General features: G+C 42.7%; 1 protein-coding gene across 2 annotated transcripts in view; it reads right to left on the bottom strand.

Annotated features, from left to right (window-relative positions):
• The window catches only part of Ak9 (adenylate kinase 9), a 130138-nt gene that overhangs the window by 4928 nt on the left and 108654 nt on the right, over positions 1-16556 (bottom strand). For both annotated transcript variants that reach the window (XM_006512939.3, NM_001370813.1), the window contains 6 exons: positions 7953-8154; positions 6123-6269; positions 5540-5760; positions 3852-4048; positions 1245-1414; positions 233-331 (listed from right to left, as the gene is read on the bottom strand). In XM_006512939.3, coding sequence (XP_006513002.1) covers positions 233-331; positions 1245-1414; positions 3852-4048; positions 5540-5760; positions 6123-6269; positions 7953-8154 — 1036 coding nt within the window. The remainder of the gene's footprint in view (positions 1-232; positions 332-1244; positions 1415-3851; positions 4049-5539; positions 5761-6122; positions 6270-7952; positions 8155-16556) is intronic.

Genomic DNA, 16556 nt, shown 5'->3' with positions numbered 1-16556 from the left:
GTGTGTGTATGTGTGTGTGTGTATGTGTGAATGTGTGTATGTGTATTTATATGTGTGTTTGTGTGTGTTTGTATGTGTGTATATGACTTTTTTTCCTCCCCTCCCCTCTCCCCTCCCCTCCCCTCCCCTCCCCTCCCTTCCTCTCCTCTCCTCTCCCATCCAACAGTTCTAAGCACAGTATATATGACATGGAAGATAATAAACATATTTATAATTAAGTGAACAATCTCACCTCATGAATTTCTGGAGTTTTTCTTCACTCTCACAAATATATATGCAATTACGATACTCTAGAGCATATCGAATGTTACCAGGCACTAGGGCTTCATATCTAAAAATCAGAAACCACTGTGAAATTAATCTGTATTATATAACTAATACATAGTACTGCATGACTAAAGTGTACTGCATGTCAAACATGTTTCATTTTTTAATGTGTGCAGTTCAAGGAAGAAAGGGACATTTCTGTGAGTAATGAGTGTGGTAAGTCTTTATGGGCTGGGGAGATGGCTCAGAGGTTCAGAGCATGGACTGATCTTGCAGGGGGCAGGAGTTCCCAGTACCCATGGTGGATGGTTCACAACTGCCTGTTCCAGGGGATCAGTTGCTGTCTTCTGGCCTCTTTGGGCACCTGTGTGCACATGGCACATTAGTTCTCTTCCTGGGTGATGTAAACTAGGAAAGTTCTCAAAGAGAAGTGCTCCATTGTAGTATAAAATAATAATTGGAAACTATATTTGAAAATCAGAACTATTTATTTTTAAAAAGTGACTTTCCTAAACCAAAATGCTCTGCAGATGTTTAGCTTGCATTGGGAAGAACTGGTTTCCATTGTGAAATGGAAAAGTTAAAACATGCAGTTCAAGATGGAGATAAGTGGATCTCTGGGGCTTGCTGGCTGAGGGACCACATCCAGCTTAGCCTCTGGCTTACACGTTCGAGCGCGCGCGCGCATACACACACACACACACACACACACACACACACACACACACACACACGCACACACACAGACACACACACACATACAGACACACACACATGCACACATGCATGCATGTACACACACAGACGGACAGACGGACAGACACACACACAGACACAGACATACACATACACACACATGCACACACGCATGCATGCATGCACCCCCACACAAATGAGAATAAAAATAAATCCTTAAGATGGTTGTCCACTGGTTCTGAGCAGGGATGTAGGTCTGTCCGACAAGTGTGAGAACCCACCTTTGTTTTCCATCCTGGTAAGTCACTGGGCAGTAGCCCTGGAGCTCAGCACACTTAGGAAAACGACTCTTCAGCTCTGACAGTGTAAGCCTTTTGGGAAGCAAGTCATCTGGTGGGAGTGGATGAGGTGCCAAGGGAGGCACATACAGTTCCGGGTCCTTCAGAAATTTCTATTAAGAAAAGAGGCACAGTATCAAAAAGCATTAAAACGGCAATAACACACCCACGAAGCCATCACTGGGGGCCATCCAGCACCATTCCTGTTCCAGTAGCCTTTCAAACCATCCGAAAGGAGTTTTTGTAACTTCTTCTCCCATAAGAAATTCCTCAGGACAATAACCCCAAGCAACTAAATGTCTCTTCTTATTAAAAAATATACTGCTTTTAGTTCCTATCCTACAATAAGGACTGGGGTGGGGGTGGGGGTGGGGTCTTTAGCCACCTGCCAGCCTATCTCTGCCCTTTGAGGGGTTCTCCAGTATCTGTAGTTGTTCTGCACAGGGCAAAGGCACAGAGCGTTTGCCATGACTTCTGCTTTGAAAGTTCTGTTATTATGCTATAAGCAGGAAGAAATCAGCATCACCCCCTCCACCCAAGGACCATGAAAGGCAGTCTGTTTTCTAGTCGGGAGAGGCTTACTCCAGAGACCCGGTAGAAAATTCTTCAAGGGACAGAACACAAATGCCTGACACCACAAGCCCTCAACTCCATCATTCTGTGGCCATCAGTCACACAGGCTGTCCAGACGCCACCCCCACGATTACCTGGCAATAGCCAGGTATGCTCCTCCCCACAGTTACCAACAGCAAGGTAGCCCCGCCCACTATAAAAGGGGCTGCTTGGCTCCTCCTCTCTCTCTTGCCTCTCTTGCGTGCCTCTTGCTTTTTCTCTTGCCCCCTTGCTCCTCCTCTCTCCCCGTCCTCTCTCCCCTCTCTCCACAAGGCCACAGCTGCTCTCTGCCTCTTTATTCTTCTCTCTCTCTCTGCTTGTCTACAATAAAGCTCTAAAACCATGGACCATCTCTGTTCATTGAGACCCACCGTCTTAGAACAATGGAATAGGCCTTCCCTAAAGAGCCACGTCTAATCTTCCTAGGGAAGGCCTCTCAGTGGTTCCAGCTGCCAGACTGGACCAAAGACTCTTGCCTGCCTGGGAACCACCCAGCGCCTTCTCCCCTTGCCCCTTCTCCCTTTGGCCCCAGGGCTGGTAGAGCTGCCCTTGGGGCCCCCAAGAGGCCCAGAGACCCCAGAGCCAACTCTTCCATGGTACCTAGCTGTTTGTGGTACCGAGTCAGAACCGAGACTGCACCTTCCCCAACCCCCCAGAGCAGGGTCCAGCGGCCTAACACGGCCCGACGCCGGTCTCCTGGCGGTTCTGTGGGGTCCTGCTGCGGCAGTCTCCCGTGGCAGTATCCTGCATCCACCCGCCAGAGCCCCGGAGCTCTGGCGGGACTTGGGTCTCTCCCACCCCCGGTGCCCCCTCTCCCCCCTCAGTAAAGAAATTGAAATTCTCATTCTTTGGAGAAAAATAAAGTATTCAGATTGGTTTTATTACTATCTTCAGTTACAAACCATTATATATTATCAAGTCACGGGCATTAAAATATTGGGATCAGTACATGCTCAGACTTCTAAATCTATGTGCACAAGTAACCTGTTCTCCATATCTGTGGATTCTGAGGCCTTAGATTCTGACTGGATACATTCAGGAAAAAGGCTGTTCCATGTATGGCATGTCCTACTTCCATCCCGTGAACAGTACAGTGTGGCTATTTATTTATTTATTTATTTATTTATTTATTTATTTATTATATGTAAGTACACTGTAGCTGTCTTCAGACACTCCAGAAGAGGGCATCAGATCTCATCATTACGGATGGTTGTGAGCCACCATGTGGTTGCTGAGATTTGAACTCAGGACCTTTGGAAGAACAATCGGCGCTCCTAACTGCTGAGCCATCTCACCAGCCCGTGGCTACTTCTTACATGGCATTCACACTGTATTAGGAATTATAAGGCACCTACAAGTGGTTTAATGGATGTGGGAGGTGTGTGCAATTAAGTTACATGCAAATGCTACCCTCCTCTATACACAGGCGTGCATCCACAGAATTTGGCACTCTTGGAGGGGATGTTTTAGAACCAGTCCCCACAGGTACTGGGGATAACTGGGAAATTCTAGTGTTTTGTTTGTTTGCTTGTTTTTTTCTTTCTTTGTTTTAAACAAGGAAGACAACAGTCAAGCTCTTGCTTCATTCCTACTGACTTTCACTTTACTCCCTCAGCCGTTGACGCTGAACCCCCGGGGTATCTTTCTGCAGCGAATCTTTGTGGTGCTTCATAGCTCCTCCAGTGGTGACACCCAACCGTTCGTTTTCTCTGCCTGATAGGTTACCTGTGATCCACCACACCACTGACCAAAGCCTTCTAAATATGTCTGGGGAGGTCGGGTAGGCTCAGGGCTACCTTTTGAGTTTCTCACTGATCCCTGAGTCACAGGCTCCAATTCTCTGAGCATTCCCAAAGGTGTCTGTTTTTCTCATTTGATGAAGCTTAAGACAAGCCATTTTCTTCCCTTAATGAATCTTTACATGAGAAACAGACTTACATTTAGCTTTTCCTGGGAACTCATTTTATAGTAGTGTCCCCTGAACTCTGCTGCAAATTCCAAACTGCTAGTTACGGAGCAATCAATTAGTTCATTCGATTCTGCTAGGCTGACAGGGCAGAACTGTTTAAACTCTCCCAGACGCGCAATCAGCTCCTCGGGCGTGATACATAATTTGTCAATGCATGCGGCTTTCCCTGTTATTAACATAGAAACTATTACTGTATATTTTCACAGGAAAGACAACAATTAAACATTTGAATTATTTCAGTTAGATACCACTATATTAACACTATGCATTAAAATTCTAAATGATAGAGTAAAAAAAATGTAGTAATATTATTTATAGTAATAAATGCCTGTGGTGGTGGCGGTCTACAGTCCCATGTTCTAGAGGCTGAGGGAGAAGGAGGGCTCCAAGTTTTAAGCCAACCTGGGCTACATAGTGAGAACCTGTTTTAAAACAAACTAGCAAACAAACAAACAAAAGTTATTCTTCATGCCTGCAGCCTCTAGCCTACTTCTCACTGTGAGAGGCACTCACTGTTGAGCTTGCATGTACCTTTTTAGTCTTTTTTTCTCTATACATTTGCATATATATATATATGTCTTTTGTGTATAGTGTATGTAGTGGTTTGAATATGCTTGTTAGGTCCACTGGCACTAGCCAGGAAAAGTGCCATAACGGTGTGTCCATAGAAACAACACGGAAACAAAGAAGTGAAATGCAAAACTAAAGAAATAAGCTCCAGTGGCAGCTGCCGCTGATTACAACACATAGACACACCAGCAAACCCCGCTCTGTTTGGGCTGTGCAGTGAAGAGCTCAGGCCAGCTAATAGACTTACAATGGAAATTTGTTGCAAGATAGTTGTGGAGATGAGCAAGTTCAAGACCCAAGTGTCACTGGGTTTAGTATCTGATTGGATTTGTCCCCTGACAGCTGTGTCCCTGACATAGAAGGGACAAGTGAGCTGGGCTCCCTTAAGCCTTCTCATACTAAAGGGCACTACTCCATTCAGACATGTGGTGACTGTATGACCCAATTATGTCAGAAGTGCCCTGCAGCCTCCTAAATTGTTGCATTGCTTAAATGTAGGTTTAGCTTCTAGATATGAATTTTGGGGATCTACCAACATTCAGTTAGTACTGTATATTTAAAATACTAACTGCCAAGGCAAAGTTTAAATTTAATGAATTACAGAAACAGGGACAAGGAATATCTAAATTTTAAATTCATGCTTTGTTTGTTTGTTTGTTTTTGGTTTTTCGAGACAGGGTTTCTCTGTGTAGCCCTGGGTGTCCTGGAACTCACTCTGTAGACCAGGCAGGCCTCGGACTCAGAAATTCGCCTGCCTCTGCCTCCCAAGTGCTGGGATTAAAGGCATGCGCCACCATGCCCGGCCACATGCTTTCTTTTATTAAGAAAATATTTTTCCTATCATTTTGGAGGTAGAGGCAGGCAGAGCTTTGTGAGTTTGAGGCTAACCTAGTCAGCAGAGCAAGTTCCAGGCCAGCTTGGAACTTTTGACAAAGTCAATAGCCTCTGTCAAAAAATAAAACAGTAAGAAAGAAAAGGAAAAACAACAGAGGTTGCTCTGTGAGGATGTCCTCTGGTCTTTATACTCATATGTGTATGCTTGAACCTACAATACACACACACACACACACACACAAAGTTTTCTTACCTTCCTTTATTTTTTTCATGTATGTCTGTATGTACTTATTCATCTGTTGGATGTCTTTGAGGACTTCATTCCATACCCACCATTTACTGTGAAAGCCGTCAATCACATGCCAGTTTTGGTGCTGCTTTTGATAAAATTGCCTGATCTCATTGATGTTTTTATGGTACTTTGCATTCTTATAAGCTATGATCTGTGAGCTGTTGTGCAGTGGATAAGACATACTAAGAAGAAAACAGGAAGGAGTGAAAGCTGTTGAAGGTGTAAAACATTCTCTGTACAGACAGACAGCTTCACCCTGTTTCCACAGCTCCAACATCCCCTGTACAGACAGACAGTCAGCTTCACCCCGTTCCCACAGCTCCAACATCCCCTGTACAGACAGACAGTCAGCTTCACCCCGTTCTCACAGCTCCAACATCCCCTGTACAGACAGACAGTCAGCTTCACCCCGTTCTCACAGCTCCAACATCCCCTGTACAGACAGACAGTCAGCTTCACCCCGTTCTCACAGCTCCAACATCCCCTGTACAGACAGACAGTCAGCTTCACCCTGTTCCCACATCGCTCCCTTGTGAATGCCTACCTTTGCTCAGTCTTCTTCTCTAAGAGCAGTCTTTTGAAAATCTCCTTGGACGGCACATGCAACTCAAAGATGACCATGGGAATGATTGACCTCGCCTCTAAGAGATCCATCTGGTGTGGGGTGACAGGGTAGCCATCGATGACCACACTAACAAACAGAAAAGCAAAAATTCCACAGTCCTTTTCTCTCATGATTCTCTTATGTCTTTCAGAAAAAAAAATCTCTGCCTTTGAGTTCTCCTTGGCTTTCCCTTATGACACCGTTTTTTGTTTTTGGTTTTTGTTGTTGTTGTTGTTTGTGCTTTTTCTTCTTTATCTTTACATCTTAATCCTTAGTCATCCCTAGACATCAAGGTGGGAAGTGTACACGTGGGCACAGCTTTGGAAGTGGATGGAAGAGATATGCATTTGTAGGCTCAGAGCCACACAACTAAGTTTTGGTAGCATCAGAGAGTCACACCCGTTATACCCTGTAAGCTGTGTGTCCTTGGTGTTAGTAATATAAGCACAAACAACAGAATGAATGTAGGCAGACCTAGATTTGAAACCTGGTATAAAAGCTCTACGCCTTGGTTTTTAGTAAACTAGGAGAAAGTTCTACCTATCCCTTAGAGTTGTTTTAAAGGTTAGGGAGCAGGCATGACAAACAATGAGAACAGGATATGTCATGTACTAGCTGCTTAGTAAACAGTCACGAGGATACTGGGAAGAGATAGCTTTGTTGTAGGAGAATGGGGAGTCTGAGGGGCACACCACACACGTGAGTAAGTACAAGGTGTAAAAATCACAATACAGTAGTCTAAGATGGCAAGGTTGTCTATCAAACTGAAAACAAACAAAACATAGTCACCCCCCCCCCCAGGTTTGTAAGTCTTGAATGACAGGGTGCACTCGCCAGCACTCTCCAGCAAAGTGCAGGCTTTAGAGAGGTCTCTCAGCAGAGATAATAACAGCTACCCCCCACTGTAGAAGAGTCTGCAAGAGAATGACATTTCTTTTATACAGAGAGTGGTCACTTCTATCCACTGGGAGGGGTTACTTGAGTGGCTCTCAGGACTGGGGACGTAAACCTCGGGTGGACAAGCAGTCTTCCTGTTGGCATTAAGATGAAATAAACTTGGGATCCAACCAAAGTTGCCCTCATAGGGGGAAACTGAGCACCAGAGGAAAAGTGACTCAGTAAGGACCTCTCCCTTCCTCTCCCAAAGGTTGTCACCCATGCTCACTGGTTCCTGAAATGAGAGAGACAGTTCAGTGACTTGACTCAAACCCAACCAGCAAAGAGCCAGAAGGTCCTAACTATACAGTGTCTTGACTGAGCCTGGGGAGCCTAGGACTGGGACTCAGAACCACAGAGCACCAGGGTTCACTGGGGTATGACCAATGGCTGTAATGGACAAGCAAAAGGGCACAGAAGAGGAGGAGGAGCTGAGGATGAACATTCCTGTGCAAAGATGGCATTGTAGGAGGGGCACTACTCCTTGTACAGGGACCTGAGCCTATGAGGAACCGTGTCCCCGGGACCACACCATCTGAGAACTAAGGAGGGTTCATCCTCTATCGCCTGATGGAACAGTAAGAACTACTGGGCTAGGGGAGCTGGTGGCCTTGTCTGTGGGCTGTGCAGGAGTTGCTACAGAGAGTAACGAGGGCTGCAGGCTAGTCAGTCATGGATTCAAGCCACGAATCTTGACAGTAAAAGATAACATTTCCATGTAAGTGCTCACTCTGAGTAGACCATGCTCCTCCCCTTCACAGGCACTCCAAACCTTTCTGAATAACCCCAAATATCTTGACAGTTCCCCCCTCCCTCCCAGCCCCACCCACTTACCCTATTGTGTTGCACACACTTTCCATCAGGGAGATATCTAAAGCTTGAATAGCCAGTTCATCAGGCACCGTCTTCCCCTTGTGAAGGTGCCAGTTTAACATCAGTGACAGCTCTGAATCTGGGTGATTGTTTAACATTCCACGCAGTGCATCTCCCACCGACAAACATCTTAAGCCGTAGTCACTTGCAAGCTTTTTGGCAACTGGAAAGACACAAAGCACGAAGCCTATTTCACTCCACAGGTTCATCAGCGAACCTTGTTTTCAGATTCAGGCCTATGGCACCGATGACAAGCTTATCTTCATATTCTTCAAAGAACTATCAAGGCTGTCAGCAGTATTTTAGCTTTGTGACTTTAGGATCTGGTTAAGGAACCAACTGGGTTTCTTCTTTCTTCTTTTTTAAATAACCAAGCCAATGCTTAAGAAATGCGTTTCTTCTATGTGAGGTAGCAAGTTTGGGGGGCGGGGGGGGGGGAAGGATTGCAGTAATCCTAAGTGGACGTGGTATTTGGAATGCTATGGAAGATAACAGTGTAACAATGCCACTTGATTGGATATGCCATTCCCTGGTCATCTGTGGATTCCAGGCTGCCATGAGGATAGCAAATCCTAGACCCATCCTGGGTCTCAGTCAGCCCCCAAGGAAATATTGTAAATGACATACTTTACATTTTGTTTTTATTTTTATTTTACCTATGCGTCTATCTTGTGTACCACATGTGTGCAGCACCTGTGGAGGCCAGAAAAGTATTTCCGATTCCCTGGAACTGCAGTTATGGACAACTGTGAGCTGTTGTGTGGGTTTGATTCTGGGAATCAAACTCGTCCTCCAGAAAGGCAACCAGTGCGCTTCCGTGCTGACGCTTCAGTGCTGAGCCACCTCCATAGCTCCCTGCTTAACATTTGATAGTGGTCTACAACTTAGGGGACAGATCCTTTCCCTGTGAATTTTTTTGAGCGGCATGAAAATTGAATTCTAACTTTACAGTTGTGAAGAACCAAAGCCTGCTATGATAGAGCAACAGAGGCCATTGACTGAGAGGGGGTTCTCTTGACTGTTCCCAAAGGTCAGATAAAATCCCAGAGCCTGAACATTGGTTGTCCTACAAAGTCTGGAACCAGATCTGCCCAAATCCAAACGCTAAATGAGCTTTCAAACTTAGGCATGTTGTTAAAAATCACATTGGATTTCAACAGAGAGGTGAGAAGTCAGCTTGTTATCTGTGTTTTCATCCCTGGAGAGGGAATCTTCTTTCAAAAGGGAACATTCTGTTGTGCTTGGGAAATCCAGTTATCTTGACAATGTTTGGAATCTGACTCCTTTGTCATTCTAAGAAATTTGAAAATTAGAAAAACAAACTTAAAATTTTTAAATTACATTTATTTGTTAGTGTGTGTGTGTCTCTCTCTGTGTGTGTCTGTGTGTTTGTATGTGTGTGTGTCTGTGTGTTTGTATGTGTGTGTGTCTGTGTGTTTGTATGTGTGTGCATGTGTGTATGTGCATGTGTGTGTGTGTGTGTGTATGCGTGTGTGTGTGTGTGTGTGTGTGTGCATGTGCATGTGTGTGTGTGTGTGTGTGTGTGTGTGTGTGTGTGTGTGTGCCTTCTGAGACAGGATGTTTCACTGGTCTAGACCTTTCCAAGTGGGCAGGCAGGCTGGCCGGCAGAGAGGAACTGTCTGTCTCAGCCTCTCTAGAGCTGGGATTACAAACTGTGCACCATCATATCCGATTTTTTATATTGGTTCTGGAGCTTAATCTCAAGTCCTATGTCTGTAAGCCATTGATCCCTGGACAAGCAATGTATAAGAATATATTTTTTAAAATTAATAAGTTAAAAAAGGATACAAATAAGTGGCTGGATTAAGGAAGACAATGAAGGATACAAAGAAATTCAATAAAGAGGGAGAGAGGAAAGGCACAGGGAAGACTCCCAGAGGCACCATTATGATGAGCAAGTATGTGGTGGAGAGATGGGGGAGAAAGAGAAGCAGAAGAGTCTGTGTACTGTGAAGTGAGGCAGAACTGGAGACTGGAGGGTGGAGAGGATCAGCCTGATGTGAGCAGCCTGTGCTGCCACCTGAGGCCACAGTGAAGTCCTAGTCTGTGCTGCTGCCAAGGGCCATGTGTGGGTCCATGGTTCCACAGCAGCAGGGGTCTGTGTCAATGTCTGTGGCTCATGTTACTATCAAAGGCCATGAGGATGTCCCTGCTCTGGGCTGCTGCCTAGGGCCATGTTGATGCTGTAGGGCTGTGTAGAACTAATCTTGCCCCTTGTAGGTTGCAGCATTCTAGATAGTGGGCCTGCACCTTGCCTGGGCTGGGCTGGAGAACTGGCCCCAGGTGGTGTGAGAATGGAAGGTCTAGAAGTCTGAACAATTTAGCTACTACCTAGGTCCAGATCCAGGGCTTTGACTGGGCCCACCTCAACATCTACCACATCTATGCACTGCTGGGGCATGTGAAGGGGCAGATCCTGCAGATCCAAAGCTGCATGATCTCCATGACACAGGGAAACAACAGGATATCTAAGAGGAGTCCTGCTGAGAATCCAGTACTGATGGTAGTGCAGAGGAAGTCAGAGGCTTTGAACCAGACTAATGACTCACTGCAAGATACCATGACCAAGGCAACTCTTATAAGGACAATATTTAATTGGGGCTGGCTTACAGGTTCAGAGGTTTAGTATATCATCATCAAGGCATGAACATGGCAGCATCCAGGTAGGCATGGTACAGGAGGAACTGAGAGTTCTGCATCTTTATCTGAAGGCTGCTAGCATAATATTAGCTTCCAGGCAGCTAGGATGAGGGTCTTAAAGCCTACATCCACAGTGACACACCTACTCTAACAAGATCACAACTTCTAATAGTGTTTCTCCCTGGGCAGAGCATATACAAACCATCACATTCCACTCCCTGGCCCTTCTGGGCTTGTTTAAACATATGAGTCTACATATACAAACCATCACAGTGGTGTGATACACCATGACTTACTGTAGAATCCAAAATAAGTTCAAGACCATCTAGCCCCTTCCCCTCTGAAGGGACTTTCAGAAACATAGTGGTCAAAATGACTAAATCTCCAGCTGCCAAAACAAAATGAACTATTCTCAGAAAAATAACCATAACAAGATTAGCAGTTCCCAGAGAAATTCCCCTCACTGAATTCTGAGAAAACCGACAAACTGCCCTGACCTTGCTAGGATTTCCTGTGACGTTAATAGCTGACCCATAAGTTAAAAATGTACTGCTGCTTTGCTGAAAGATAAACCATAAGGACAGACAGATTGAGTCACTAGGCCAAAGGTAGTCACTATGTAAACCAACCAATGCCTGAAAGGGTTACTTGCTACACCAATGAAAATAAGCCAGCTAGCCCTGTTGCCTAAATCTGCTCCTTACAAGGTATAAAAAGTGTGTTCTTTGTTTGTTTTGGGTCTCTCCTCTGGCCTGCTTGCTGAGAGGGGTGTCCCCAATGTGTTGGATCAATAAAAATCCTTTTGCGGTTTGCAATGATGGCGGTCTCTGTGGTCTTTGTGAGTAAGTGTCTTTTGACCGACTCCAACAATACCACAGCTTCCATGGAGAGATTTTTGTTTTGTTTTTCTTTTCTTTTCAGGGGTAGGGAGGTTGCATGGGGGGAGGGCATATATCAAGGGATGGGGAGATGTGTGGGATTGGAGTGAATGATGTGAAATTCACAAAGAATCTGTAAAAAGTTTAAAGAGAGAAAAAGGAGAAATGCTTGGAAAAAAAACCAACAGAAATCCTGAAAATAGATATCTCAATAAATCAAACTTAAAAGAAACATTTGAAAGCATCACCCACCAACAGCTTAGATTAAGTGGAAGAACACCAGGGTTTGAAGACAAAACTCGACAACTTATATTCAGAGAGCAATAAAGAATAATAAGACAGAATAAACAAGATACTTGAGATCTATAGGATACTATCAAAAGATCATTTTAAGAGGAGTGTGATCAGTTCATACAAAGGAGAAACACAGGCAGAGGAACAACAACAACAACAACAAAAACCCATCAGTAAAACAATGACAGAAAATTTCCCACACATACACATACATATTTCTCAGAAGAAACTCCAAAGGCTTCAGGAAAGACGTTCAAGCCATGAAGGAAAATAAATTATTATAGCAAACCAAGTTATCATTCAAAATAGAAAGAGAAGTAAAGACCTTTTAAGACTAGCATAAACTAAATGAATTCATGATGTTGAATAGAAATTCACTGGGTGAGATGAATACATTGTCAAATGAGAATTAGGAACAAACCAAACACTGTCAGTTTAGCAAAGCATCCCAACTCTAGCAGTAATAAAGCAGAAATGGACACAGATTATTTCAAGTAACTAGAATGAAAACAAAATCAGGGCAGGAGTAGCACATGCCTTTCAATAGATCAGTGGTGCACATAAAGGGACTTAATTTTCTAATTAAAAATCACAGGTTGTCTGATTAGAATAAAACAAGTCTTAACAGTGTGCTGCCTGCAAGAAACTCACTTTTACCAACAAAGGTATACATAGACTAAAAACAAAAGGATAGAAAATAAAATTCTAAGCAAAGCAAGCAAGGTTAACTATATTCAGATCTGATCAAACAGATCTCAAGCCAAATTAGTTAAAAGAGACAATGATAATGCCATATTGATAAAAGGACTGTAACAGATCCCCAGACTTTAGCACAATTGACTCCATAATGGAAGTACCATTCAGGCCATAAAACTTAGCACATAGACATCCCAATCTGCTGAAATGAAAAGAAAGACTGGTTAATAAAGACTTTGTATTGGCTTAAACCCATGTCTGAGTAGTCTTCTCTTATGGATACCCCACAACCGCTCTAAGTTGAGTAGGTAGGGAATGGGGGTGGGGTGGGATGTATTTGATGTGACCAGAAGACAATGCATTAAATTCTCAAATAACTGTTTTTTAAAATAAAAGGAATTTTGTAGCCTCCCTCAGCCCTGAAGCAGGCTGATCTAGACTTTGACCTTGCTGCCACTAGAAGGAGATTACCTAGGGTGGAGCCTTCCAACCTAGATGGCTCTTTTGTTCTATCACCTGCCACTGCTCTCTCCAAGACACTGCTACCTGTTGAGAAGCCTCTGAGATATTCCGGAGGAATGTCCTATTCTGCACATTGCCTACAGGCTGGCTCCAGACACCAAGAATGGACTGGTGGGGGATGAGCCTTCCCCTTTTATAAGCACACTCTCTTAGTAAACTGGTGGGCCTTGAACAGAATCATGTCTTGGTCTCCAATAATCTCTCGCTGTCTAAGTCTCTTTCAGCCCCAGCCTGCCTCCCAGGTGTACCCGGTTCAAGTAGGCTACAGGCCGGCATACAACAGATTGGCATCTGAGCCAGGGACCTTGGGAATGTCGGGAAAACACTGAAGGAATCTGTTGTTTTGTGTGGAGCTCCAAGGGAAAGAAAGAATCAGAGATCGTATCAGGCACGGTGAGCAACAGGTATTTATGCTAGCACTGACTTTAAACTTCATTTTTTAAAAAGTGTTGCTGGAGGTGCTGAAGGATACGGGCTAAGTTTGGAACAGTGCTAACCCTGCGCTTTTTCCACTTAGGATTTGACAGCGAAATATGTGTGGGACTAGAAACTGTGAATCAGGCGGTTGTCTGCAGCTTTTAAAAGCTGTTTCAGGACTGGTGAGATGGCTCAGTGGGTAAGAGCACCCGACTGCTCTTCCGAAGGTTCGGAGTTCAAATCCCAGCAACCACATGGTGGCTCACAACCATCCGTAAAAAGATCTGACTCCCTCTTCTGGATTGTCTGAAGACAGCTACAGTGTACTTACATATAATAAATAAATGAATCTTTAAAAATATTTAAAAAAAAGCTGTTTCAGGCGAGAGGAATAGGGTTTAAAATGATGAAACATGCGGTTGTCCGCAGTTGAGAACTGCATCAGGCTAGAGGAATAGGGCTTAAAACTATGGAGTAAAATATATAGAGGAAAATGGATTTTGAAACTCTCCCAGAGACAGAGAGAATTTGGGGGACACCCTGCTTTATTCTCTCTGGCTCTACAGCAGTTCTCTGCCCTCTTTGTGTTGTCTAATGTCTGGTGCACTGGTTCATTTATGTTTTGATTCATGTGTGTTTTGTTTCGTTGTCTGAATGACTGAATGTTCTGTGTTTCATGTTGGAAAGTAAAGATGGCTAAAACTTTATCTTCTGGTTTAGCAAGAGAGTGGCCACACGCTTTAGCCAGGATCAGGCACAGCAGGAGGGCTCCTGCTGGAAAAAATAGTTTTTTTGAGAAAGGGAGTCTGCAGCCTCTTGGTTTTGGGGTGAAAAAGCTGATAGATGGTTTTTTTCCTAAGAAAATTCTCTGCAATCATGATTATTGCGTTTAGCTAATGACACAGTGCTTTTTATTTTATAATTATAGCTAGAAAAATTAAAATTCTGATTGGTCTAAGTGTAGCTGCTTCATTTGGCTTTTTACTGGTCTTAGATGTGTAATATGCTCTGCATGTCTTTATCGTAGAGTATTAGCTTATAAGTTATTGGGTATGATAAAAAAGGTGTAACACTGGTTACTAGAAAGTTAGTTTTAAATTGGCAACTCAGGAGTCTTTCAAACACGTGGCATAAAGCAGGCTAAAAAACTAGGCCTCTAAGGATACTTCTAGTTGAGATAATATTTAATGTAATTCTTATCCTAGAAAGTAGGATTAAGATAAGATTTAAAGCAATGTCTGTTTAATGAAGCATTAAAGCTTGCACTGTCATGTATTCATAGGTATAAATTGGCAGCCAAATCTTGCAATGTGGTAGTGAAGTTTTAATGTTGATTCTAAGGTGATAAATTGTTTTGAAATTGGGTTTTGCTTTCCCAAGGTTGTAGTTATAGTCTAATATTGCAAAGAAACTTAAAAGTTCTGAAATCTGTCCTCAGGGCAAGAGGAACTAAGCTCAGAGCAGCTTCTGTGCAGTTTGTGTGACTTTCTTTTGTCTTGCAAATGGTGTCTAAGGAAGCTCTGGAAACTTGCCTCTCCTGGCCTCCAGGGGAATTTTCTTTTAGCTGAAAGAACACTATTGCAGATCTACCCAGATGTTGTTCTAATAAAGTTTAAATTCTAAGTTTATAAAAAGGGTCAATCAGGCTGTAGAATTTATCAGGACATTGCGATTTGACATGCCTACTTCATGTATTGTAGATTTAAGAGTTTGTTTTTTCCTTTGCATTCTGATAATTGTAAAGAGTTTTGCTTCTAGTGAACTGGTGATTACTGGAAAATTTTGCCTGTAGGTATGGCTAACATAGCTTTACATTATATAAGAAAAATTCCTAGCGTCTTTGCCTCAATATAAGAAGCTAAGAGTTTGAATCTTTCAGAGTATATTGTTTCCTAAGTGAAAAGTATGTTATTAGCTAATGCCTCTCAAGGGAAGTTTACTTTAAATCCTTGCTCCCACACAAGGAGCTTTTAAGTTCTGGGGAGTAGCTGTTGCTCCAGAAAAGATTCAGAAGCAATATTCTTTTAATATTTAGGGTTTTAGTTATATCATAATATCGTGGTACAGAAAATCTAGGAACGAAAAATTGATTTGCTTCAAAATTTTATTTTCAAAAGCTTCCAGGAGATGTTAATTGGCTAAGACCTCACCTTAAACTCACCACAGGAGAACTTAAGCCTTTGTTAGGTGCTATTAAGTGAGACACAAATTAACTGACAAAGAACAAAAGGCTTTGCAGAAAATAAGAAAGCTTTTATAATTGTTATCAATTATAATCAATGGCAATTAAATATTACCTGCTTATTTTAGTTATGTGCCCACAGCAATTCCTTGTCAAGAGAAAACATTGTTGTAAAATCATCCTTCTTCACCTCAAAGTAAAGTTTTAACACCTATTAAGGCCTCTGTGGTGCTAATAAGGAATTGTAAGATAAATTCGTATATTTTAGAAAACCTATAACAAAAATTGTGTCTTAAGAACCTGACTAAGTGTCTGTTCCTTGTTCCAAACAGCAATTAATTTGGTTATTACAGAATATTAATAATTGACCTATTGCATACCATCATTTTAAATAATAAAAGATAAGTTAAAAATTGTTTTTATGCATGCTTCTGTATATTCTATAAATTCATGCATGCATGCATCCCAGTTACTGTGTTTAAAAACAACCCCTCTATGGGAAATAAGTAGATGTGAATTGGATCACATGCTTATTCTTTTGAGTTTCCTCCTGTTTTAGCACAGATAATTAAGTTGTGTGCTGTGGATGGTGTTTTAAAATGCTGAACAATCAAACCTTCATTTGTATATTAATAGTCAATATTATATCTCAGAGCTCACAATTGCTTAAAATTGTTCATCCCTCAGATACTATAAATTCTCAAATTTGCAATGGTTTATGCATATATAACTCATAAGAAAAATTGCTGTTCTTTTAAGAAGACTGTTTTTTGGACAGTTGAGAATTTGTCCTGGGTTGCCCCTTAAGCCAATGCCATGCTAGATTTATATCTCAGGCAGATTACAGGCCTTACTTAAGAATAATATTGTTCTTTATTTAATCAAAACAGTAATGGCTTAAGATAGTATTTTGGT

This window comes from Mus musculus, chromosome 10 (genome assembly GCF_000001635.26).
Source record: "Mus musculus strain C57BL/6J chromosome 10, GRCm38.p6 C57BL/6J".
NCBI lineage: Eukaryota > Metazoa > Chordata > Mammalia > Rodentia > Muridae > Mus > Mus musculus.
This window is presented reverse-complemented; position numbering and strand designations above follow the sequence as displayed.